The sequence below is a fragment of the Rhamphochromis sp. 'chilingali' genome (assembly GCF_963969265.1).
Source record: "Rhamphochromis sp. 'chilingali' genome assembly, chromosome: 6".
Lineage (NCBI taxonomy): Eukaryota > Metazoa > Chordata > Actinopteri > Cichliformes > Cichlidae > Rhamphochromis > Rhamphochromis sp. 'chilingali'.
The window spans coordinates 2,523,364-2,548,108 of NC_137933.1; the positions used below are offsets into that span (position 1 = coordinate 2,523,364).

The 24,745-nt window shown below is 42.8% G+C and overlaps 2 protein-coding genes across 5 annotated transcripts in view; one reads left to right on the top strand and one right to left on the bottom strand.

Annotated features, from left to right (window-relative positions):
* Positions 1–24,745, top strand: part of sh2d7 (SH2 domain containing 7) — a 36,283-nt gene that overhangs the window by 4,278 nt on the left and 7,260 nt on the right. The window contains exons 2-4 of the mRNA XM_080884953.1: positions 19,250–19,424; positions 20,509–20,598; positions 20,678–20,843. Coding sequence (XP_080741079.1) covers positions 19,264–19,424; positions 20,509–20,598; positions 20,678–20,843 — 417 coding nt within the window. The 5' untranslated portion in view covers positions 19,250–19,263. The remainder of the gene's footprint in view (positions 1–19,249; positions 19,425–20,508; positions 20,599–20,677; positions 20,844–24,745) is intronic.
* Positions 1,684–17,727, bottom strand: dapk2a (death-associated protein kinase 2a). 4 transcript variants are annotated; one of them, XM_080884201.1, is made up of 9 exons: positions 17,613–17,629; positions 17,274–17,375; positions 15,953–16,167; positions 13,712–13,850; positions 8,553–8,682; positions 7,754–7,829; positions 7,498–7,650; positions 7,310–7,355; positions 1,684–5,819 (listed from the first exon to the last, which is right to left on the bottom strand). In XM_080884201.1, the coding sequence occupies exons 3-9, from the start codon at positions 16,087–16,089 to the stop codon at positions 5,169–5,171; spliced, it is 1,332 nt and encodes a 443-aa protein (XP_080740327.1). In that variant the 5' UTR covers positions 16,090–16,167; positions 17,274–17,375; positions 17,613–17,629; the 3' UTR covers positions 1,684–5,168. The 4 variants fall into 4 exon arrangements, with proteins under 4 accessions (XP_080740327.1, XP_080740326.1, XP_080740324.1 ...); XM_080884198.1 differs by having other exon boundaries at positions 1,685–5,819; positions 15,953–16,174; positions 17,613–17,727; XM_080884199.1 differs by lacking the exon at positions 17,613–17,629 and adding an exon at positions 17,500–17,600 and having other exon boundaries at positions 1,685–5,819; positions 15,953–16,174.

Consider the following 24,745-nt stretch of genomic DNA (forward strand, 5'->3'; position numbering starts at 1 on the left):
TGGACTAAAACAACAATTCAGATCCAGAAACACTGATTAACTCACCGCTAACCACGGAGGAATCTTGCCACAGGAATGTGCACACAAGAAGACAAAGGTTAGCTTTTCTCAACAGGATAAACCTTTAAACGCTAAACCGTCGCCAGTGACGGGTTAGGGCAACTCCAGGCCTCAAGGGCTGGTGTCCTGCAGCATTCTTGTCAAACCCTGGTTTAAAGCGTAAATGAGGTTAGGGGTTAAAGGGATAAGGTAAAATAAGACAACTATAGTGGAGAAACGTGGTGTTGAACACTGACTGTAGTAGTTCAATAATCCAACAAAGACTGAAGTTCAGCCACTTTCTTAAGTAGGGGCTTCTGACAAGGTTAACAGAGAGAGGTGTGCAATCACTCACAGGTGTGTGAAGCCCAAGGGGGGGCACCTGTGGTAACTCCCACCTCTGCAAAAAAAAACAACCCACCAACACATGCAAGAGTGGAATTTTATCATTTTATACTTATACAATGATGATACTTCAGAATTATGCAATTCCATTATTATGACTTATGTCTCACTGTCTCCAGTTTGAGACTCACCACCGTCACAAAGCAGCATTTCAAAGACACTACAGTCCTGCAAATGAACTGCATGCTGTTTGTGCAGATGTTTGTACATGTTGGCGCTATTACCACTCTTTGTTGTGAGCAGTGTTGGCTCATTACTCAAAAAAGTTAATGTACTACACATATTATACAAAACGTACTTTTCTTAAAAGTCAAAAACTCAACGATCCAGGTGAGGAAATCCAAAAAGGTGATTCTGCTCATCTGGACGTAGCGTTTTCAGTGGCAGGAGCGTTTCGCCTGTCACGGTCCTGGGTCTTTGACCCAACGTTTTGGGATTTTGAGTTAGTAGTCTTTGATTTCATTGATATTTATAGTATTTGGTCTCTTGGTTTCCGTCACTGTGCTTCCTCTGTGTTCCTTGTGTCACATCTGATCTAGTTATGTGTTCATATCTGTGCTTCTCATTGTTCCAGTGTCAGTCCATGTCTCTCTGCCTGTTTCCTCTCGTCCTGTGTCTCATTCCCTCGTTATCCCTCTGTGTATTTAAGCCCTTTGTCTTCCTCTGTTTGCTGCCTGATTGTCTGCGTATCATCTACTGCAGGTGTGGGCAACTCCAGGCCGCAAGGGCCAGCGTCCAGCAGGTTTTAGATGTCCTTGATCTAACACAGCTGATTCAAATGGCTAAATTACCTCCTCAACATATCTTGTAGTTCTCCAGAGGCCTGGTAATGAACTAATCATTTGATTCAGGTGTGTTGACCCAGGGTGAGATCTAAAACCCGCAGGACACCGGCCCTTGAGGCCTCGAGTTGCCCATCTCTGATGTATTGCCTTTACCACATCTCATGTTTCTAGTTTCTTCCCAGTTTTGGATTTGTCAGTTTAGTCTCTGTTGCTTTCTGCTTTTCACACATCTGTCATAGAAGATGTGACTCATCCAAATGACTTTTTCAGTCTGGAGTATTTGGAGTGTGTTACTTAACCCTTGTGTGGTGTTCGTATTTTTGTTACTCAGCCAGTGTTCATGGGTCTGGTGGACCCGCTAGAGTTTTGGCTTTCCAAATTAACACTATCAAACAATTTTATGTTAAATTACTCAACAGATGTTTACTTCATCCCAATTACAAGACATATGAACAGCAAACATGGTTAATTTTTTCCCTTTACCTTTGTTAGATCACATTTATGAATTAATGTGCTTCTCGTTTTTCTTTTATATAAAATGTTATAAATAAATCAGTTATAATCAAGTGGAGTGAGTGGAAAGACACAACACATTTACACGTGAAAAAATAATTAATTGTTTAATTTTTCTTTTGAAAAAAACTGAACACGGGTCTCACAGACCCGAACACCATACAAGGGTTAATCACTCCCAGGAGAATTTCCTTATCCTATAGGATTAAAAAAAAGTAATGTGTTGAGTATACTCGTTGCATTACATTCGTGTTTCTCTGTAAAACAACATAATTAACAACAAAATCTCTTCTAAAAGTGATACCAGAGTTAAAGGATGGTAAAAAAGCTTTCAAATCATAATGTGGACTGTGCGTGGAATAAAAGCTGCAAGCTGAATGAAAGAGAAATATAAATTTTGTCTCACAAAATGAGTAAATTCAAAGTAACTTTGGAAAAATGAGCTATTATAACTTTTCATTTTTTATTTTATTAGCACACTGCTAATATGTGTGCTTCTCACTGCAGATGATTACTGTCAGAATATAGGAATACATGCTGCTTTTGATCCGACCACGTAGTGTTGGTCAGCATGGAGAGAGATCAGACTGCACAGAGAGCTGCTCTCAGACATCACATCACATTTTAAGACAGATCAAGTACTGACATTCTGTACTAATTTGGGAACAGATCTCTTTGGGACCTTTATGGAAACAAAGAGCATTTCGAGGGACCCGATGCGTTTAAAAATGACCCTGAACATTATACACTGCCTGGCCAAATAAAAGTCGCCACCTGTTGGTCAATTACTGCATTGGCAATTACCTTTCAGCTGGCAACAAGTTATTTAACCCCAGCTGGTGAAATGAGTTGCTTCTCATTTCATAAACAACCATGTCGCGAGACACATCACGTGGTCCTGGAAAAGATGTTAGTGTGTTTGAGAAGGGTCAAATCATTGGGATCCATCAAGCAGAGAAAACGTCTAAGGTTAAGAACTGTCCAATGCATTATTAAAAAGTGGAAGGATAGTGGGGACTCATCGTCTTGGAGGAAGAAATGTGGCCAGAACAAAATCCTGAATGATCATGATCGGCAATCACTTAAATGTTTGGTGAAATCAAATTGAAGAAAAACAACAGTAGGACTCAGGGCTATGTTTAATAGTGAAAGTAAGAGCATTTCCACACACACAATATGAAGGAGTGGGACTGAACAGCTGTTTAGCCGTAAGAAAACCACTAATCAGTGAAGCAAACCGGGGGGAAGGCTTCAGTTTACTAGGGAGCATAAAGATTGGACTCTGGAGCACTGGAAGAAGGTCATGTGGTCTGATGAGTCCAGATTTACCCTGTTCCAGAGTGATGGGTGCATCAGGGTAGGAAGAGAGGCAGATGAAGTGATGCACCCATCATGCCTAGTGCCTACTGTACAAGCCTGTGGGGGCAGTGCTATGATCTGGGGTTGCTGCAGTTGGTCAGGTCTAGGTTCAGCAACAGCATGTGCTCCAAGAATGAGGTCAGCTGACCAGCTGCTATGGACCGCAAACGCCTGCAGAGAGTGATAACAACTGCGGAGAAGATCATCAGGACTCCGCTGCCCTCTCTGCAGAGCAGCTACCATCACAGAGTCCAGAGGAGAGCTGCCTCCATCCTCAAAGACCCCACACACCCCCAACACGGACTGTGCACACTTCTGAAGTGTGCACATCAGGTCATCCTGCATATTAAGCTATAGCTCTTTGCACACATCTCTGTTTCACACCTCCATATTTTGTCTCCTTTCCTGTCTTCATTTATTTATTTGTACTATTTGTATTTTATACGTTCTGTTTCTATTGTATATATTAATCGGCATCTGTGGGTGGACAGCAAAGAAAGGATTTCATTGCACAGAGAAACGCCTTTGAATCTTTGAATCTACCCGACTATACTGAATGACCAGGTTATTCCATGAATGGGTTTTTTCTCCCCTGATGCATGGGCCTATTCCAAGATGACAGTGCCAGGATTCATCGGGCTTAAATGATGAATTAGTGGTTCTGGGAGCATGAGACATCATTTTCACACATGGACTGGCCACCACAGAGTCCAGACTTTAACCCCATTGAGGATCTTTGGGGTGTGCTGGAGAAGGCTTTGCACAGTGGTCAAAGGAGCTTGCAAAGAAAAGTGTCTGGACTTCTTTAAGTTACTTGAAGACGTTTCATCTCTCATCCGAGAAGCTTCTTCAGTTCTAAGGTCAAATGGTGGAGAGTCCCAGATAGTCCCAGTCCCAGACCTCTACATTGGAGAGACCAAACAGCCACTTCACAAGCGCATGGCACAACACAGAAGAGCCACCTCCACAGGACAAGACTCAGCAGTCCATCTGCATCTAAAGGTCAAAGGTCACTCTTTCGAGGATGCCAATGTTCACATTTTCGACAGAGAGGACAGATGGTTTGAAAGAGGAGTGAAAGAAGCATCTATGTCCACTGTGAGCGACCATCTTTGAACAGAGGCGGGGCTTACGACACCAACTCTCTGCCATCTATAATCCAGTTTTGAGATCCTTCCCAGACGCCTTAACGCCCACTCACATCCTGGGCCATCTGACCTCAGGAATTCGCATGATAAGGTGGGGCCAGGTTTCACAATGAACACACCCGAAACTCTGGCTGATTGGGACCCACACCCAGTTTCCCACCTTGGCTCAGGCGATTAGAGGATCATCAGGGGGTCCTTTTGTCCCTCTGTGGGGGGTCACTCCCACTAGGTTTATATCTGGGACTCTCCACCATTTGACCTTAGAACTGAAGAAGCTTCTCGGATGAGAGGTGAAACGTCTTCAAGCAACTTAAAGAAGTCCAGACGCTTTTCTTTGCAAGCTCCTTTGACTACGATGACCTGGACGACTGAGAACCTTCACAGACATTTTGCACAGTGGTCAGACTCCACCATCATCAATTCAAGATCTTGGTGAATGAATGCAACACTGGATGGAAATAAATCCTCTGACATTGCAGAAGCTTACTAAACAATGCCACAGTGAATGCGCCAAAGCTGAAGGGCGACCAACAAAATATTAGAGTGTGTGACCTTTTAATTTGGTGGTGACTTTTTTTGGCCAGGCAGTGTATTAATGCAGAATAGCAAATTAGTAAATCTTTCTTTTAGACTTAATGAGAAATAAGTAGAAAAGGCTTTTTTTTTTAAAATCTCTCCAACATAGAACACAATAAATGAATGTTGATTGTTACAGCGAAGTCTTTGCTTAACATTTAATAGTATTTTAGAACAGAAGATTTTGTTCATATGAAAAAAAGTTTCAGTATGGAAGTATGCAATCTGTTATTTACGTATAAAACAAACAGTGTATAGCTTTGTGTAACAAATATTTGGGCATGCTGCAGCACACTCCTGCTAGCTGCTTTTAAATGTTTTCTATGTGATTTAGTATTTTAAATCATTTTTGTTGTCCAGTTTCACTAAAGTCCAAGTTGATCCCAGAGAGCAGTTCTCCTTCACAGGAACGGTTTAAAAGCTCTTTCAGAGTTTCATTCACGTTGTTGAAAGCTGAGGAGAAGCTGCAGTTGGGGTATCTTCTACCTTCATCTGTATGAAATGACCCCATGACATCCTGCACCCACTTCACCTCGTTGCTTAGTTCCAGGGCCAGGGCATCAAACCGGCTCTGTCTCTCCTGGAAGCGGTTGCTGATGGCACCGAGGCTGCAGCTGAAGGCTTGGATGTCATCCTGCAGGCTCCTCTTCAAGGCCTCCACCTTACGGAACTCGTAGCGGATTTGCGAGAGCTCGTGACGCATGGCTTCATTCTCCTCCTTGTAGCAGGCTTCCTTTTCATTATAAATAGAGACCATGGCGTCTATATTTTCCTGCAGAGAGTCGTGGGCTGCGGCCAGGCTAATGAACGAGCTCTCCATCTGGTCAATGTCCTCCACAACCTGGGCAAAGCGCTCAAAGTTCACGTAGGTGTTGTTGGGTGGCATGCTTGAGTGGGACTTGATAGTGTACTCCCTCAGGCGCTTGGTCTTCAACTGGCGCCGCTCACTTTTCTTTGGCCCCCTGGCTTTATTCTCTTCCTTGTTCTCATTGGACTAAACAATTTCAAACACAGAGAGAGATTAACTGTTTTAAAGAAGAATCTTGGGATTCTTGAAAGGTGCTCTACAAATCCAAGTTATTATTATTATAAATAGTAGTGACTTTATTTATAAAGAACCTTTCAAAAACACTGTCAACATGTTTTTTATTCAAAGAATTAAACATTAAGTCAACATCAAAAGTTTGAGAGATAGCATAATAAAAATGTGAAAAGAAAGGATAGCATGCTCAGGTTTTTAAGAAAACTGCAGGAGATAACTGCAGCAGGCGCTGAAAGGACTGGGAACAAACAATTAGGTCTGCAAATGTGGGACAATTACAGTTTGTTTTTGTTTTTTTTGGGGGGGGGGGGGTAATTTTGATTCTTTACAATAAAAATATTTCTTTAAAAATTTCAGAGGCTTAAAAATAACTGGAGAACTGACAGTTTCGTGGACGGATGAATCCTGTTACCTAATTATTCCCAGAGAGAGGACACTAAGTAGATAAAACAAAAATTAATAGCTTTTCATGGAAACTTTCAATAACCGTTCCTGTTGGACAGTGACTTGGTTTTCCTCGTCCCTGTTCAGGATTTCCGTGGCTGCTTGTGAATCCTTGTTAGGATCCCTGGGGTTTGGACCCGGCGTTTTGGGGAAGGAATTTTGTTGTTGATTTTGGGTTTTATGATTTCTTTAGTTTCTGAGAATCTCTTATCTCCAAAAGTTGATTCTGTTCATCTGGACGCAGCGTTTTGTGGGAGAAACGTTTCGTCACTCATCCAGGTGACGTCTTCAGTCTCAGCTGACTGCAGGTTTCAATCTTATAAACAGGACATTTGCACAATGACTGAAACCAGCCCAGTGAGGGAACAATGGGCTGGGAGGTCAGTTCCTTAATCTTAATTATGCAAATTCTCATGACCATTGATCAACAACCACATTCGTGGTTGATTCGCTCTGTTCCTGTGCTACTGCCAGTGTAACTACCGCCCCTCCCCCCTCTGCTCAGCGCAAAGCGTCGTTCACGTCAAAGATCCGGCTCTAAGAGCCATTTTGTTCGTGACTGACACATCACTAGTGGATGCACAACTCTGTGAAAACAACTGAAAACGCTAGTGTGGATAGTTTTCAGAAGAAAACGCAGTTTTCAAATTTATCCGGGCTGGTGTGGACGTAGTCACAATGTTTTGTTTTATCTACAAAGAGCTCTTGGACTTCACGATTCAGTTTTTGTCCTAATGTGCAGTGTGAATTGCGTAAAGTCTCCTTGATCAGGTCATTTCAGAGCAACTCTACGTTAAGTCTGAATATTTTCCTAAATGAGAGATTTCAGTTTTTCATGCTCGAGTCTCCTGTTTCTCTGTAAATTTCTGAATTTATACCAGTGAAGTTTTTAAAAAGCGAAGAGCCCTAAGTGGTTTCTGAGGCATCATTTCTCTATAAAGCTCTCTGATAGCCATGCATTGCTCTGCGAACTGAGATGGCTTCAACAGAAGCATTACCTTGATCCATGGGTGATTGAGGGCATCTTGAATTGTTAATCTTTTCCTGTGAGACAAAAAAAAATCTTGCTAACTTTCATTATGTAAAAGTGGTGATGTGACTATAATGAGCTCTCCAGAATTAATGTGCGTTTTACTCTCCTGCTGTGGCACAAGTATCCTTCACTAAGCTATCCCTGAGCTCTTACTTCTTATCCTTCTCGAGTAGCTGGCTGATGAAGTTCTTGGCCAGCTTACTGGTGTGACAGAAGAACTCTTCATCAAACTCATAATTTATGGCTGAAATGTTCCCCAGTGTGTCCTGTTTTGTGTCCCCCAGGAAAGGAGAGGCACCACTCAGCCTGGAATAAAACAATAAAAAAGTGCAGTTTATTATACTGCTGCATTACTATGTATATGATATTGTAGGAGATGCCACATTAATATTGGGCGAGGTTAACTTGCAGGATGTAAGTGATGACACCAATGCTCCACATGTCTGCTTCCAATCCAAGGGGCTCATAGTTGACAATCTCTGGAGCTTTACAGGCAACCAATACAAAAATAAATAAATATGCACATAAAACAGAAAGGTAAACATTTCCTTGTATTTAGATCTAATATTGCAAACCCTTTAATGCGTTTCTATTTTTAAAGACATGACAGTTCAAAACCAGATTGCTAACTGGATAACTGGGACCAAACTCCTTTAAAATGTCCATTGCATTGTAGAACTGCTGGCAGTAAACAATGCTTTTCTTTCTAGCTTTTCTTATTTCTATTATTTTGTGGATATTTTTTGATTATTTTTGTTTACCTTCGTCTTTGTCCAGATTATTTTCTGATCGTTTAAGCAAAGCTGAGAGTTGTGATTAAGTGGCTAGATCGACATCCCCTAAATCTTCAGGCTGCCTTTTCCAGAGTTTTGGGATGTAGTTATTGACTTCATAACAGCTGAGAGGTCAGAATCAGAATCAGTTTAATTTCCTGAGAAGACTTCAAAAATTAAATCTTAGACAGATTGGCAAGTGATGTAAAGATTTTAAAAATGGAATGAAAAAGATTGGGTGACTGTAGCTCCGGAGATAGAGCTCGGACATCTACTAATCGAAAAAGAAAAAAGTTCTGGTGTGAATGAGGTGTTGTACAAAGCAATAGGAGTCCCCAGGTAGAGCAGAAAAGCACTATATAAGAACCAGTCCATTTACCAACAGTGAAGGAATATGAGCTCTTTGCTACCCCAGTTTATAAATAATAATCTTACCTACAAACTCAGGAGTTCCAAAGATGTTCTTGAACTCAACTCCAGCTTCAATCTTATGGGCAAGACCAAAATCAATCAGTTTTATTCTTGGCAAGGGTGTGTTCTTATCCAAAAGCATTATGTTTTCAGGCTGCAGAAGACAAGAACATGTACTAAGCAACTTTGAACACTTCACATTAGGAGGTTCTAAAACATGTGAGTTGATTTTTTGATACAAAAAGGGAAGAAAAATTAAAAAAGGGAAAAATCATTTGTGGAAAGCAGTGAAAAATGGACCCACAGCTTAATTCATGAATTTACTTTATTTACTATATGCTCAGTGGCATTTTGGTCTACGAACAAGTTTTCAACTACGAGTGAAATAAATCATTTTATTGATTAGTACATGGGATACATTGTCAGATAAGTGATTGTTTCTAAATGTCAGAAAAATGTTGTTACAATGTTTTGGTTTTTTCACTTAGCACATTCAGATGTGTTGCTACATATGAAGACCAGTCAATCATTTTGGACACACCTGGTCTTATTCTTTTTTTCTTTTACAGTGTTTGAAATAACACATACTGATGTTTGAAGCAAAGAAATGTGTTAACTGTTTCACACTCTTTATTCTTTTCACTTCTTCAGTTGTTCTCTGTTTTCTTTACTTTGGTCTCTAACTTATCCCACACCCATCCTAGTTCAAACCGTACGGAGCGATGCTTCTTCCAGGAGAGCACCAGGTACGTGTCTGAAACGCTGCATCACCAATACAGTTTTAAGATAAGATAAGATACAGAGTTTAAAAAATTGATTGTTTTGTTGACTTAGATTGTTAGATTCTGTTTAGAAATACAAAAGCAGCTTTGTAACTGCAGGAATGTCTTAAAGACACAACGTCCTGAATGACCTCGAATTTTCTGCTTCTAAATTCAGATAAAACTGAGGTTGTTGCACTAAATATCTAAGAAATATGGCATCTGGATGGCATTACTTCAGCTTCCAGCAATACTGAGGAATCTTGGAGTCATTTTCCACATACAAAAAATCAGGCCTCATCTTATCTTAATGATCTAGTCACCCCATTAGAGCAATTTGCTCTCAGACTCTGGGCCTACTTTTGGATTCTAGACTAGTTAAAAGTAGAATGGGAGGCAGAGCCTTCAGCTTTCGGGCCCCTCAACTGTGGAACCAGCTTCCAGTTTGGATTTGGGAGACAGACACCCATTCCACATTTAAGATTAGGCTTAACACTTTCCTTTTTGGTACAGCATATAATTAACGCTGGACCATGTGACCTTTCTGAATCCCTCCCTTAGCTATGATGCAATAGGTCTAGACTGCTGGGGATTCCCATGATGCATTGAGTGTTTCTTCTTCAAACATACTTTTTCACTCATTATCTGTTTATACACCACGTTGCGTGGTTCCACTTTGCATTTAATTATTTTTAAATGCAATGGTTCTCATCCACACTTTGCCCTGTCTTGATCCCCTCACCCCAACTGGTTGCGGCAGATGGCCCCGCCCCTCCCTGAGCCTGGTTCTGCCGGAGGTTTCTTCCTGTTAAAATGGAGTTTTTCCTTCTCACTGTCGCCAAAGCGCTTGCTCATAAGGGGTCATATGATTGTTGGGGTTTTTCCGTTTTCTTTGTATTATTTACCTTACAATATAAAACACCTTGAGGCAACTGTTTTTGTAAGTTGGCTTTGTTCATCATGACCCCTCAGAAGAGACTCGATCCATGAAACTACTGGCTAATAACCTGCCTCAGCACAACATGGAAGCTCCTGTCAGTTATCACAGCAGCTAAGATGGCACATTGATCAATACATGAGCAGGAAGGAATGGGTACAACATTAACTACTGGAAGACTTGAGACTATAAGACCAAACTGACAAACCAGTGAAACACCTGGATTGACAACAAGAAAGCCTGTAATTCAACAGAACCCTAAGAGCCTTCATCATGAACCCAATGCAACACACTAGAAGTCAACTCTCACAAGTCGCCATCAAGTGTGGGATTGACCAAGGAGATGCAGTATCTCCCTGGCTGTTCTGCATAGGCCTAAACCCCTCAGCCAGATCGTTAGCAAAAATGGCAATGGATACAGACTGCAGAATGGAGCTAATGTTAACCACATGGATAACTTCAAGCTCTATGCCAGGAGCGAACATTGATCCAGACCACTAGGATCTACAGCAATGACATATGTTTCGGAGGTGTTGTCCCTGGCTCAGCTGCAGGGGAGGAGTGGTGCAGTGAGCTCAAGGGGGTGGTACCGGGAGGCAGGTGAGCCACAGGTGGTGGTGACTGACTGATGACAGTGTCTCTTTCTGTTTCTCTATATAGTGAAGGCAAAGTTGAGCGGGGACGGAGAGAGCTGGACTGGAACGACTGTGTTCCCTGACTTCACAACTTTCAATAAAACGCAATTATAGTGAGCACGATCATCGTGTGCGTCGTGTACTTTTACAAGTGGTACCGAAACCCAGGAGTGGGATGTCTGACCCGCACGATGCGCTACCTACCCAGCCTGCACAGTTGTTGGCACAGATGCTGGTTGAATTGGCAACGATGTGTCAAGATCAGGCGGTGGCCCAGCGGGAGCGTCTGATTAAGCTGCAGGAGCACTCAGACCAGCAGACCAGGGTCCTTGAGCAGCTAGTTGGGGCTCCTGCACCGTCGAGGCCCCTGCCTCTGTCAGTAGTGATGCAAAGGATGGGGGACGGTGATGATCCTCAGGTTTTTTTGGAGGCATTCCATGCAACAGCGGAGGCGTGCCAGTGGCCACAAGCACAGTAGACCCCCTGATTCCAATACTGTCGGAGGAGTTGCAAACGGCAGCCCTGAGCCTACTACCGACCTCACAGAGCTGCGTCGCTGACATGAGCCAGGCCGTGTTTGAGCAGATGGGCCTCACCCAAGAAGATCATCGCCGGCGGTTCCGCACCTGCAGGCTGACTGGGGAGGATCATCCGCTGCCGGCGAGACAGCTAAGTGGACGTGGACGTGGCGGTCACACTGGTGGAGGATCACCTGGCCGCAAAAGCAAGGGAGGACGCGCCACCCCCCGCCACCTGGAAATTACCCCCACAGGAGATTTCCCACTGGAGCATTCTCTTGATGACACTCTGCGCTCAGCCTTTGACCAAGTGATTGAGATTGATGGTCACGTGGTGCACCCTGAAGCCGTGCGGACCTACCCGCACTTCATGTTCGTGTTATTAAAAGACAGGTTATATTGAGTGAGTCGTGACACTCGCACGGAGGAGACACACAGCCAGTTGTTGGTGCCACAAGGCCGCTGGGAAATGATTTTCCAGGCGGCTCATTATAACCCCATGGCAGGGCATATGGGATGTGACAAAACTCTGGAGCAAATAATGGCCTGGTTTTATTGGTCGGGCATCTGGGTGGATGTTCACCGCTGGTGCGCATCCTGCCCAGAATGCCAGCTTGTTAACCAGCCAGCCATTCAAAAAGCGCCTTTGCGCCCACTCCCACTAGTGGAGGTTCTGTTTGAGCGCATTGGCATGGTTCTCATCGGGCCATTTCACCAGAGTGCACGTGGCTATCGCTTTGTATTAGTTCTGGTGGATTATGCAATGGGATACCCGGAAGCAGTGCCACTGCGTGACATCTCTACAAAGCGTGGGGCACAGGCACTGTTTCAGGTCATCTCCCGAGTCAGTATCCTGAAAAAAATATTGACTGAGCAGGGCACGTCATTCATGTCTCGCACACTGCGGGAACTGTCCAAATTGTTGGGCATTAAATCTGTTCGGATCAGCGTCTACCACCCTCAGACTGACGGGCTGATGGAGTGGCTGAATAAGACTTTGAAGTCCATGATTTGTAAGTTCATTCACGAAGATGAATGCAATTGGGATCGCTGGTTAGACCCTCAGTTATTTGCAGTTGCCGAGGTCCACCAGGCCTCCACAGGATTTTCTCCCTTTGAGCTGCTGTTCCGCCAGAAGCCACATGGGGTGCTCGACCTGATTAAAGAAAGCTGGGAGGAAGGTCCGTACGGAGCCCCGCAGGGGACATGGGAGAAAAAAAAATTAGGGAGAAAAAAAAAATTAATACGGACTTTTGCGAGATCTCGCAAAACAAACTCGAGATCTCGCAAAAGTTTTAGCCGCATTCTTCGGAGGCCGCCAGCTCGAAGCCGACCGGGAGGTCGAGGCACGATGTGCCGGGAAAGCGGTGTTCCTCCCGGCTGTAGTAGGTCTCGACCTCCCGTTAGCTTCGAGCTAGTGGGTGTCAGATCTCCAAAAACGTCGGAGCACTTTTGCAAATATGTGATGTCTTGTAAACAGAGCAGGTATCTGACGTTTACACAACTACATTCACACCTCAAAATATCTTAAAAGTGTATTTTGTGACCCAGAAAGAGTAATATTACAACTAAGTAGCTGCCGCCATTGTTGGAATTCAACTTTTGCGAGATCCCGAGTTTGTTTTGCGAGATCTCGCAAAAGTCCGCCTTAATTTTTTTTCTCCCTAATTTTTTTTTTCTCCCTAATTTTTTTTTTCTCCCATGTCCCCTGCGGGGCTCCGTAGGTCCGAGCCCTGCAAAGAATGAGATTCAGTACGTGTTGGACCTGAGAGCAAAAGTCCATCATTCCCACCTCCCTCCATTGTGATGACCATCTGACACGCCCAGAGAGCGGGCAACAGCGCTTTGCGGACGTGTTCCCCCCCCTGCCTGGCAGAACGTCTCTCATTGAGCATCGTTTTGAAACGCAGCCTGGCGTGACGGTGCGTTCACGGCCCTACAGGGTTCCTGAACATAAAAGGCAAATTGTTCAGAGGGAGTTAGCCAAAATGCTGAAAATGGGAGTAATAGAAGAGTCACACAGCGCCTGGCTGATATTGATCCCTTTGTCCTGTTTATTTTGGGCTCGTTCCTGTAAGAGCTCTGGGTCTGAAAGCTTGTACAAGTAGTATAGAGGCCTTTGGCGGTTATTGGGTGGTTTGGATCACTACATATAGGAGACATCTAATACGATTACCCTTGACAACTGTGCCAGAAAGCCTCCCCTGGCACTGCCCCCTGAACCCACTGCACCGCTGCTCCCTGGCAGCTGAGTCTCAAACCACACCCCACCACCACAAACATCTTATCTGTGGTGAAAAAAGAGACTGTGATATATCTTGTTTGGACAAACCTTAAGATCAAAGTGGGCTATCTTTCTGGCGTGAAGGTAGTTCACCCCCTCAAGGATTTGCTTGATGAACTGAGTAGCCTCCTCCTCACTCAGAGACTCCTTCTGGGCCAGGAAATCAAACAGCTCACCACCAGAGACTCTGAAAGGGTTAAAAAATCACTGTAAAAAATGCCGGTTTATCTCTTTTTATACGTTTCTCCTTCATTTCCCACTGAATAGCTTCAGGAACATACTGTCCGACAACCTTTCACACATTCAGTGAGCAGGCCTATCCGTCCACTGATGCTGGACGAGTAGGCCTGTCTTGCAGTCGCCGCTCTTCTGTCAGGTCATATTAGAACAGAAAGGACCATCTCCAAACTTTTCCCACACATTTAAAATTGTGAATATTTGGTAGCCAGAAAATGTTATGACTGGGCAAGAGCAATGCTATCACAGTCGGACGCTGGAACTCACTGAGCTCCTGAGAGCGACTTGTTCTCTATAGAAGCAGTCTGCATTCTGAGGTGCTTGATTCTGTGCATCTGTGGCCTCGGAAGTGACAGAAACACCTGAATTCAATTACATGGATGGGTGAGTGAATACTTTTGGCAATCTAGTGTATATACTTAATATCTAAAATATATAATATGGTGTATAGCTTCATATAGCAAATGATTTCTTTTTAAAGATTTTTTTTTCTCCATGTTTTGTAGCCTTTTTTCTCCCCGGTCATGTCCCTGTGTCTGTCTGGTTTCTCCATGTCCTGTCTCTGCAGGTTCCTGGTTTCCCTGCCATGGCTAGTTAATGTCTCCAGTTCTGGTCCCTGAGTTTCTCTTCCTGTCAATAGTCTCTCTGTGTTTCATCCTTTTTTCTTCCCAGTCAGTCATGTCTCCCTGTCTTTCTCCAGCCCCTTTATCAAGTTCACGTGTTTTAGTCTGGGTCTCAGTGTGTGTTACTTCCTGTTTTATTTTGATAGCCTTGCTTTCACTTATACAGTACCAATTTAATTTCAGTAGTCCCCTCTAGGCAACATATATTATAAGGACATGTTTCAACATCACAACCACATCTAAAGAACAGCAGGACTTACTCGCCTCACCTATGATCAGTGTTCATGATTCAGTAACAAGAAATGGGGAAAAAAGGTAGATTTCCAAGGTGAAAACCATTACTGACAAAAAAGAGCACAAAGGCTCATCTCATTTGCCAAGAAACATCTTGATGACCCTAAAAACTTAGGAGGAACATGTTCTATGGACTAAAAAGACAGATGTTTTACTTTTTGTAAGGTTTGCATCCTGTTACATCTCACATAAAACTAAAACAGCAAGTCATATAAGGGTATCAGCAAACGTGGTGGTGGTAGTGTGATGTACCGGGGCTGCTTCGATGCTTCAGGATCCAGACAACCTGTTATCAGTAATGGAGCCATGAATTCTACTCTATACCAAAAAATCCTGAAGGAGAACGTCTGATTGTCCGTTTGTGGATGTTAGTTAAAGTCTGGACTTGCATGTTCCCAAGAGTGGGACAAAATTAATACAATCAACCAAGTTTTAGGTAGGTACTTAGGTAATGGTAGTTATTTTCCATTAATAAATGAAAACACAATTTAGAAACTGTTTTACATTGACTCCAGTTATCCTTGTCTAATATTGATCTAAAACATGGAACTTTAGCAGACACGATAAAAAGAAATCAAGAAGGTGTCAAATGCTTTTTCACAACACTTTGAGAAAATTGGACAAGTAGAGCAGAAAAGAAGAAATATTGGGCTTAAAAAACTATATACAGCAGACGAGCCGTATCTGAAAGTTACGTCCTTCAGAAAAATCCAGCAAAAAACTGTCTTATGATCCTTCAGTTGATCCTTCTGCAGCCTCATAAGAAATGGGCTCTGCAGACACGGTACCTTAACATTACTGAAGCACTGCGGGATGATCTTGACAGAGGACAGAACAAACCAAAGCCAATATCCAATAAATAGTGTTGAAATGACCTTCCTATTCTGTTCATGAAAACTCATTTCACATATTGACTTTCACACTTGTTACCACCAACTCAGAGTTTGCTATATTATGCATGCCTGTATTTTCATGCATATTTGCACATTTCAATGATTTGTGCACCCATTTCCCATCTGCCTGGCAAAATATAGAATATACATGAAGATTTTCCACTGTACTGTATTTTAGAGAAGCTAATTGGGATTACTCAATAATCTTTGAGTAATTATAGTAGTTATAATCAGCTACTCACAGCTCCAGGATAAGCACCACATCAGTGCGGTTCTCATAGACGTCGTGCAGCATGACGATGTTGGGGTGCTGAATCTGCTGGAGGATGTTTACCTCTCGCTCTATTTCGTCTCGCCGGACTCCACGAGAGCTGGCCATGCTCTGCCGCTTTTTGATAAACTTAGCAGCAAATTCCAAACCTGTAGTTTTCTCTCGACATTGCTTCACAATGGCAAACTGCCCACTCAAACACAGAGAGGAAATCACACAATCAAATGAAGATCATTGAAAAAATCACTTCCTAACTACCACACAGAACCATGAACATATCTGCAGGTTAGATGGAAACAAGGGTGCAGTCCTATTGACTGCACATAACTGTCATAAATATTTGGCAAAGTCTGGCGCACTGCAAAGTTTAAGCAAACTACAACATTTGTAGGTCGTTTTATTGACTGTGGAAAATTAGAGTTATTTTAAAATAGACCAATGAGTAATTTAGTTATTAGTTTGACTGTTTGACACTTTACTAACTAGAATGCACCCCACAAATTTCCTTATCTATATTGAAAATGACAACACAAACAACAACAACAACAAACTGCACAGTTACACCACAGGTCATGTACAGTATTTAACATTCAAATTCACTTATATGACCATGCAGATGCATCTATTTTTTCCTGGTTCACTTCAATGGTTTGTAAGCTGACACTCCACTTCCTGCAGCCAGGCTAAGAGCAAATATAACCTCTGCTAAATATAAACAAGTCCTTTAAAAAGCAGTTTGATGTGCATGACATTTGTCTCTCTCACACAACACACAGCAACAAAAGCAAAGCCAAACATGCAACTTTGTTTCTCACTTCTCTCAGAAATAGAGCGGATCGCTTTTAGAAACCACCTGATATTTAGAGAGTGTGTGTCAGCAATCATCAGCTAAAAAGGAAGCTGTGTGCAGCCAAAGACAAATAAAAGACTTTTCACTGGTGCAGTTAATGACCCAGTGTCATTTCCATACCGTTAGAGCTCAGAAATAACTCTGTGGAAGAGTAAATGTAAGTCAAGTTTGAAAAAGATCCCAGTGTATTTTGTGTAGGTGTCTACTCTGCAAACATGCCTTATATTTCCTACACCAGGATTACCAGTGATGAGCAGTTAAATGAACACAGGAATACACGTTGAAGTAGTTGGTGTTCTGGTTGGTGGTTGAGTTTGTAGTTAATATGCTGTTGTTCTCAATCCATCCGTCTCACTATCTGCATTCTGATTTACATTAAACTAGCCGCTGTTACTCATTAAACTACATTTAAAGCAGATGCAAAAGCCGTGCGCGTCTGTACCTGCCAAGCTCTTCACCAATTTCATAGAAATCTTCCACTTTCTGTTGCTTGAATAGATCCATTACTGCCGCAGTCCCCAGTTTGATGTTATTTCTGTCTGTCCTGAAATGATAATTAAATAACACGTAAAAAGTGCTTTACGTAAACAACATGGCCCAATTTTAAAAAACCATCTACAAATAATAAAGGGAAAAGATTTTGAAGTAAGCCTGTCCCCGAAAATAACCAGTTTCCGATGTCATCTGGAAAAACAGATCACAGGAACTGCAGCGTGTCGTGCCAGACAGACGCTACACAACGATAATGTGTAGAAAATGTGTCCGCGTGTTTAAAACATACGTAACTCTGTGCTCGTGGACTTCCTCCTCGTCATGCCCTGTCCCCGTGTCCGTGTCCCCGTGTCCGTGTCCCCGTGTCTGTGGCTGCAGCGCTCTGCACAGATCACGAAGTCGGGCAGAAAAGTCTCACAAAATTCGTATAGTTGGAAACAAATGTCGTCGTTATATATCGATAAAACGTGTATTCAGAGAAACAGTTACAGGATCTGAACGATGTGTTTGTGTTTGGTAAGATTAACATGATTAAAATGGTGAAGCAGTAAAAACGGAGACGCTAACGTCGAATTTGTTGAATCACACATGTGACATATGAAAACAAATACACAGTGGTCCTGTTTCACGTTTATGAGTGGACTGTTTTAGCAAGATTTGATAACACTTCAAGTGTTACTCAAGAGACTTCTCTATAACGCGTGTAATCTTCCTCCTTACAATGAAATGCAGGTAATAATAGAACAAGAGGTATCAAGCAGTTTCAAAGGAAAGGAGAAAAATATGTGTAAATATTATGTGAAGGCACAAAGCAAACTGTAGTTATGGTTACTGTAGATGGTGTCGTTAAAGTAAGAACTGTTCATTAAGCTGTAGCTACATCCTTACCTTCAACATTCACCACGTCACCTATAACCTGCTGGGGCCAGGGTGACATGTGGTGGGTTGGTAGACTGGTAATAAATAATAAATGTTAGGAAATTACAGCATCAGTTGTGGGATATAATTGTTCTACCCAGATTTTGAATTCTCTCTTCCTGCAGTTTCAGTACTTGCTATTTTTAATCTCATATTTCTGTTCTGTTTTCAATAAGCAGTAGCGTATATAGATTTTACAAAGTAAAAGTCTGTTACAGGTAAAGAGAACAGAGGTAAGCAGGAGGCGTTGGGTAGGTATGTTGTTTTCTTTTCCTGTTTTATTTAGTAATCCCTGTTATCAGTGTTACTTTTTGTTTTTATTAGTCTTTCACTCTTCAGTCTGCTCAGTCAATTAGAGTCTAACTCTAGTTATTAAGCTCCCCCTTGCAAAAATGCTTGTGAAATCTTAATAGTCAGGCTTTCCAGTTGGTCTTGTATTCCTATGTCCAGTAAGATCCTCTTGTATGGTTTTTTTTTGACCGATTCTCTTATTTTCCCCCTTTGCTGCATTTGCTTTTCGCTAATAGTCTTTAAAGTTTTATTATTGTTGACCATAGCACATGAACAATGTAACTTTGGACTTCTATCCTTTGCATGCAGTGCACATAATGTGCTTTAAGTTGTGACATTAGTAGTTTTATATAGGCTCAGTGGGAGAGAGTGAGACTGGGTGTGCTTAGAAACATGAAAAGGAACATGGGGGGGAAGGTCATCTAAAGCTATATGTGTTTTTGTATAGATCTGTTAATCCAAGGTACAAACCAAATGAAATATTTACTTTGGGCCAAGCTGTTAAAGTTCAATCTGGAACAAGGAACACAGATAGTAAAATGAAAGTGCCTGTGCAATGTGAGGCAGAAAAGCTGGTGGCAGATGAACTAGATAAACTGCAACAATACCCCGATTCAGATGAGAGACAGAAGTAGTCAAATGAGGCACCTCTGCTTCCTTTAGAAGTATTACGTCAGAGCAGAGAGTATGCACACTGTATCACCTGTGCTCTGTCAGCAGCTCACATATGGATGTGGATGGAGAAGAGGTCGGGTGTTGAGCTGAATATGGAACCACAGGAAGGAGGGGGCCTGAAGGAGCTGGTGCTTCGATGGTTTACTGAGACACAGGCGCCGCTCGTCCAGCACAATGGAAACTTCCCTGATTGGTTTCAAGGCCTTGCTACAAGAAAGTAAGCAGCATACAAAAGACCTTTGCTTCAGGACACGTAGAGACTAGTGACGAGAAGATACCCAGAAAGCTGATTCTGTTCACCTGGACGTAGTGAAGAAGCCACTTTGATGACTGACCAAACATTTTCTCCCACTGAGAACGCGACGTCCAGATAAACAGAATCAACTTTCTAGATGACTGAGCACATGAAAAAAATTAGGCTTTTTTATAGGAAGTTCAAGAATTTCTGCTTCACTGGGGCTTCATCACTTACTTGTGATTTCATTTGAACACTGTAAATACTGTAAATATCTCCCATCACTATTATGGTTTTACTGTCCGTGTTTGTGGGTAGCTACTGAGGAAATGCAGAGTTTGAATATCATTTTCATTCCATGCTACCTCATGCCTCACGTTAGGACTGCTGACTTGGTGTTAGACGAGGGAAGAACATATAGGTGAACGTATTATGTATTTGTCCGTTTCTAATTACTTTTCACTGATTGGGATAAAATAGAGATGCAGATAGTGTTGCAGCAGTAGGACATGCACTTAGAGCTTTTTTTTCTTATACTTAAACATGTTTTGCTGAAAGCACCCACAAACTTTTACCTCAATGACTTTTTCAAAGCAAAAGTTTAGCTACATCTGTTTGGGAGAACAGGAGTTGTATTCAGAAAATAAAAAGCAGCCAATATTCTGTTCCATATTAATTAATATCACAGCCAAAAACGAGGTAAAATATGAATTGTCTTTGCTCGCATCATACTATTCAGATTAAAGCTCCTTCTTAAAGACTGGCATTCGACATAAAAACGAGTCGAGAGCTAGTTGTAAGTTATAGCGCATTAGCTACAAGTCTGTTGACATTAATGACCAGAAGGCTCTTAATGAATGGCCGTGGCTGTGCTGAACAGAAGACGGCTGTCCCCGCTTCCAAGGAATTTTGCTTAGAGCGTTAAAAATGTTACCTCTGGATTCAGCATCAATAGAGCTCTGTTTTCTGAGTGATGTAAGAGTGAAATGAATAGTTTCATGGCGTGTTTCAAATCCAGTTTGACTGCCGGTTTGTTCAATTGGATCGGTTTTGTTTTCCGCTGCAGGGAAGCAGAGGATCTCCTGAGGGATAAAAGTATGGGCTGTTTTCTCATTCGTCTCAGTGATAAAGCCTTCGGCTACATCCTGTCCTACAAGTAAGGCAAAGCATGTCAACTGGACCTTGTTGAACTGTTTCAGTATTCTTCCTCATTCCTCTCTCTGCCTTCTCCCAAGGGGTAATGACAGGTGCCGCCATTTTGTTATCACCCAAAATCAAGACGGACATTTTATCATATCAGGAGACTCTCAGACATACGGCAGTCTCACCGAGCTGATCCAACACTACAAGGTCAGCGCCATCCAGCCCTTTGGAGAATATCTGACCTCCAGCTGTAATGAGGTGAGGCTGTCAGGGTTTATAGAAGTGGAACCCAAGCACAAGACACAGAAGGCAGATTGAATGAACCAAACAGCCATTTGATTAGGCTGGTGCAGAACAAAGAAGCCCCAAAGCAGTCGTCCCAGAATTAGGAAAACACTGGGAAGTGTGAACTATATGACACAGGAAATAACCCAAGAGATTACACTGCCACACAATGAACTGAGAGGCCCAGTAAAAAGATGCATGTAACCTGAACCACAAACCTCCCCAAAGTAATATGGAGCTTGACATTAATGGGTACTTCACTGTGACCTCAGACAGCCTCTGATAGATGTAAACCAGGGGTAAAATGGCCTGTATTTATAGCGCTTTACTAATCCCTAAGGACCCAAAGCACTTTACACATCCACACATTCACACACTGGTGATGGCAGCTACATTGTAGCCACAGCCACCCTGGGGCGCACTGACAGAGGCGAGGCTGCCGGACACTGGCGCCACCGGGCCCTCTGACCACCACCAGTAGGCAACGGGTGAAGTGTCTTGCCCAAGGACACAACGACCGAGACGAAACTGTCCTTCCGATTACAAGGCGAACTCCCAACTCTTGAGCCACGATCGCCCCACAACCAAGAAGGTGCACAACCGATTTCCTCACGGGGCCACATGAGAAACTGGGATTGTTGCCTTTTTGTCTTCTCTTTTTCTCATCTTAAAAAGAGGTTACAATTATGCATAATAAAAACACGAATTCTTTTAAGTTCTTGCTTTCCTGTTCTGTGAGAAAAAAGGAGTGTATAAAATCAGGTTCAGTGTCTGAGGCAGAAATGCAAATCTCCAGCAAATGCGAGATCTGCCTTCCGTTCTGCATCTGAGAGCAGATCTGAAATATCTGGAATGTCTTTGCTTTTCTCTCTGTTCCTGTACTGTGTTTAGCTCACTGCCAGGCTGAAGAAAACTTAACCCTGAACTCTGTTTATTTCAGCAGCTTAGCTTCATACTATCACAGACCAGCATACGTGTCAACAACAAAAGAAAAGTATATTAAAAATTCTTAGCAAAAGAAAATTAGCAAGTCCTCTATATACAAAACCCCCCAAATGCTTAAACACATGTAGCAGACATATTTAACCTCGCTGCCATGTTAGATGAAGCTCAACTCCTTGTTTACTTTCCCTGTTTCTCCATGTTTCATTTCTCTCTCTCAGTAACCTCTAGCGTCCTTTGCTGTTTTAGACTTTTTTTATTACCTTTCTGTAATTACGAGTGTAAAGCTCCAGTCAAAGTAAGACATTTGTTATTACAGGAGAGAAGGGAGCCGGAGATCGACAGACGGATTGGGGCTGCAGCTGCAGTAATGCGGACGCTGCACCGGTCCGTCGTGGTGAAGAGGGAGCTGAGTGTAAAAGCGAAGCTCTCAATTTACCGGTCGATCTACGTCCCTACCCTCACCTATGGCCACGAGCTGTGGGTAGTGACCGAAAGAACGAGATCGCGGATACAAGCGGCAGAAATGAGCTTCCTCCGAAGGGTGGCTGGCCTCTCCCTTAGAGATAGGGTGAGAAGTTCGGCCATCCGGGAGGGGCTCAGAGTAGAGCAGCTGCTGCTCCACATCGAAAGGAGCCAGCTGAGGTGGTTCGGGCATCTGACAAGGATGCCTCCTGGGTGAGGTGTTCCAGGCATGTCCCACCGGGAGGAGGCTCCGGGGCAGACCCAGGACACGCTGGAGAGATTATATCTCTCGGCTGGCCTGGGAACGCCTTGGTGTTCCCCCAGATAAGCTGGAGGAGGTGGCTGGGGAGAGGGAGGTCTGGGCCTCTTTGCTTAAGCTGCTGCCCCCGCAACCCGGCCTCGGAGTAAGCGGAAGAAGATGGATGGATGTTATTACAGGAAGGCTCAAAACATTTATAATAAGAAATAACTGCATTTCAAAATTTACAAACCTTTACAGCACACTGCATTGGAGGCAATTTACACTCCCGACTATTTCATTTGATGCTGTACATGCATTGTAACTTGAAACAGTTTTTTACAGAACACTGTATCATCACTGTTAGTGAGCGCTCCAAGCAGTTTGCTGTTTATGATTACCGTGGGTTCGTACAATAGCAAAGTTACATTGGTTTCCTATGAGGAACGTCAGCTGCTTTCATTTCATTCTGGCACATATAAAACTGATTCCTTGGTCACACTTAATTTGTTGACTGAGCGCCATAGTGCAAAAAAGCAATGCAAACCACTGACGAGAGCATTGGTTGACAGATTCCATAACAGTTCAACATAAACAGCACAAGAGCTAAAGCATGTAAACAGCAGGGCGTATTTCTTGTGTTCCTCGCATCCCTGTTTGGTCTTGAATGGGCCGACCAGTCTACGCCACAAAAACTCAAAGGTGGCACCACAGTAAGTGGCGGGTGGGAAGGATTCCATTCGCTCTGTAGGGAGGTTGCTCATTCTTTTATCTTCCATAGGTTTACTTGGTCTCCAACAGACCACACACTGACAGGTGTGGGATGAAACCAACTGACTTAATCTTCATGAGCCAGTAGATGGTATATCACTGGAGGGGACATAAAACCATATAAAACCACTGCGTGCTATTTACAACCAATGTGGGAAAACGGTGTACTTCATTATCTATGTATAATGAAGCTCGGCACAGCTTTAGAGCTTGTCCAGAAGAGTGCTTCCACATTGCTGTAACACAGCTCTTACCTGAGCATGTTACTCACTGAGACTGAGACAGCTGCTGCTGCTGCTATAAGGCGTATATGATTTACTCATGAAAGTGGCCACTTTCATATATCATTTTAGTAAGAATCCAAAACATACAAGTTTCTTTTATATACTTTTTCTAGGGATATTATATCTGTTTTCACTCTTGTATGCTTTTCATACAAGTTTCACTCACAGATAAAAACTCTATAAGATTTATATGTATCTTTTCCATAAGGGTGATGGTGCTTGCATCTAAAAAAGGATGCAGTCCCTTTTTCATCCTTCAAAGCTTTCAACATCTGCCTATCCTTCTGTCTCTAGACTGGCAAAGTCCTCTCTCCATTGCTCCCACCATAGTTTCAGATGTTCAGGCAATGGGTCATCCCATCCTGTGCTTTGACATCTCTTGCAGGATTATTTTTCTACTGAGAAGATGGGTAGTAGTACATCCCAGTGGGTTGTATGTGGATGCAATAGTGGACAATATTCCACACTGTATTACAGGTAGTCGAGGGATCTCTTATATACCAAGATGATGGGAGAAGGTCTTCACCATGTCTGTCTTGAAGGAAGATGATAAACCAACAACTGTGTTCTGCCCTAAATGTTTGAACAGTGTAACCCTCATCGTCTTTGCAAAGTATCACTCGTCTGGGTGCTAGTGCTCTGGGGCAGTTGCAGCCAATCAGGAGACCTGTTTCACTATTGAGGGGTTAATCTATGGTTGGTGATAGGCAGGAGGGAGGTGGGTGTGTGCTGCAGAGGTGTAACCCGTCACATGGAGACCAGATACTGTTTTACTGTGCTTTCTCACAGAAGTGTCACAGTGTTGACATCCTTCACACCTGACCTTGCTTTAACCTCCTAGGACCTGGCATCCACATACAGTGGGGCAAAAAAGTATTTAGTCAGCCACCGATTGTGCAAGTTCCCCCACTTAAAATGATGACAGAGGTCAGTAATTTGCACCAGAGGTACACTTCAACTGTGAGAGACAGAATGTGAAAAAAAAATCCATGAATCCACATGGTAGGATTTGTAAAGAATTTATTTGTAAATTAGGGTGGAAAATAAGTATTTGGTCACCTCAAACAAGGAAAATCTCTGGCTCTCACAGACCTGTAACGTCCTCTGTAAGAAGCTTTTCTGTCCCCCACTCGTTACCTGTATGAATGGCACCTGTTTGAACTCATCATCTGTAT

What these genes read in the sequence shown, in the direction of transcription:
- dapk2a (XM_080884198.1), bottom strand. Translation starts at nt 17,335, where the DNA reads ATGGATCTATTCAAGCAACAGAAAGTGGAAGATTTCTATGAAATTGGT. An exon ending in ATTGGTGAAGAGCTTGGCAG is followed by an intron (nt 16,175 to 17,273) that starts GTACAGACGCGC and finishes TCTGTGTTTGAG; the next exon opens with TGGGCAGTTTGCCATTGTGA. An exon ending in TGGAACTCCTGAGTTTGTAG is followed by an intron (nt 7,830 to 8,552) that starts GTAAGATTATTA and finishes TTGCCTGTAAAG; the next exon opens with CTCCAGAGATTGTCAACTAT.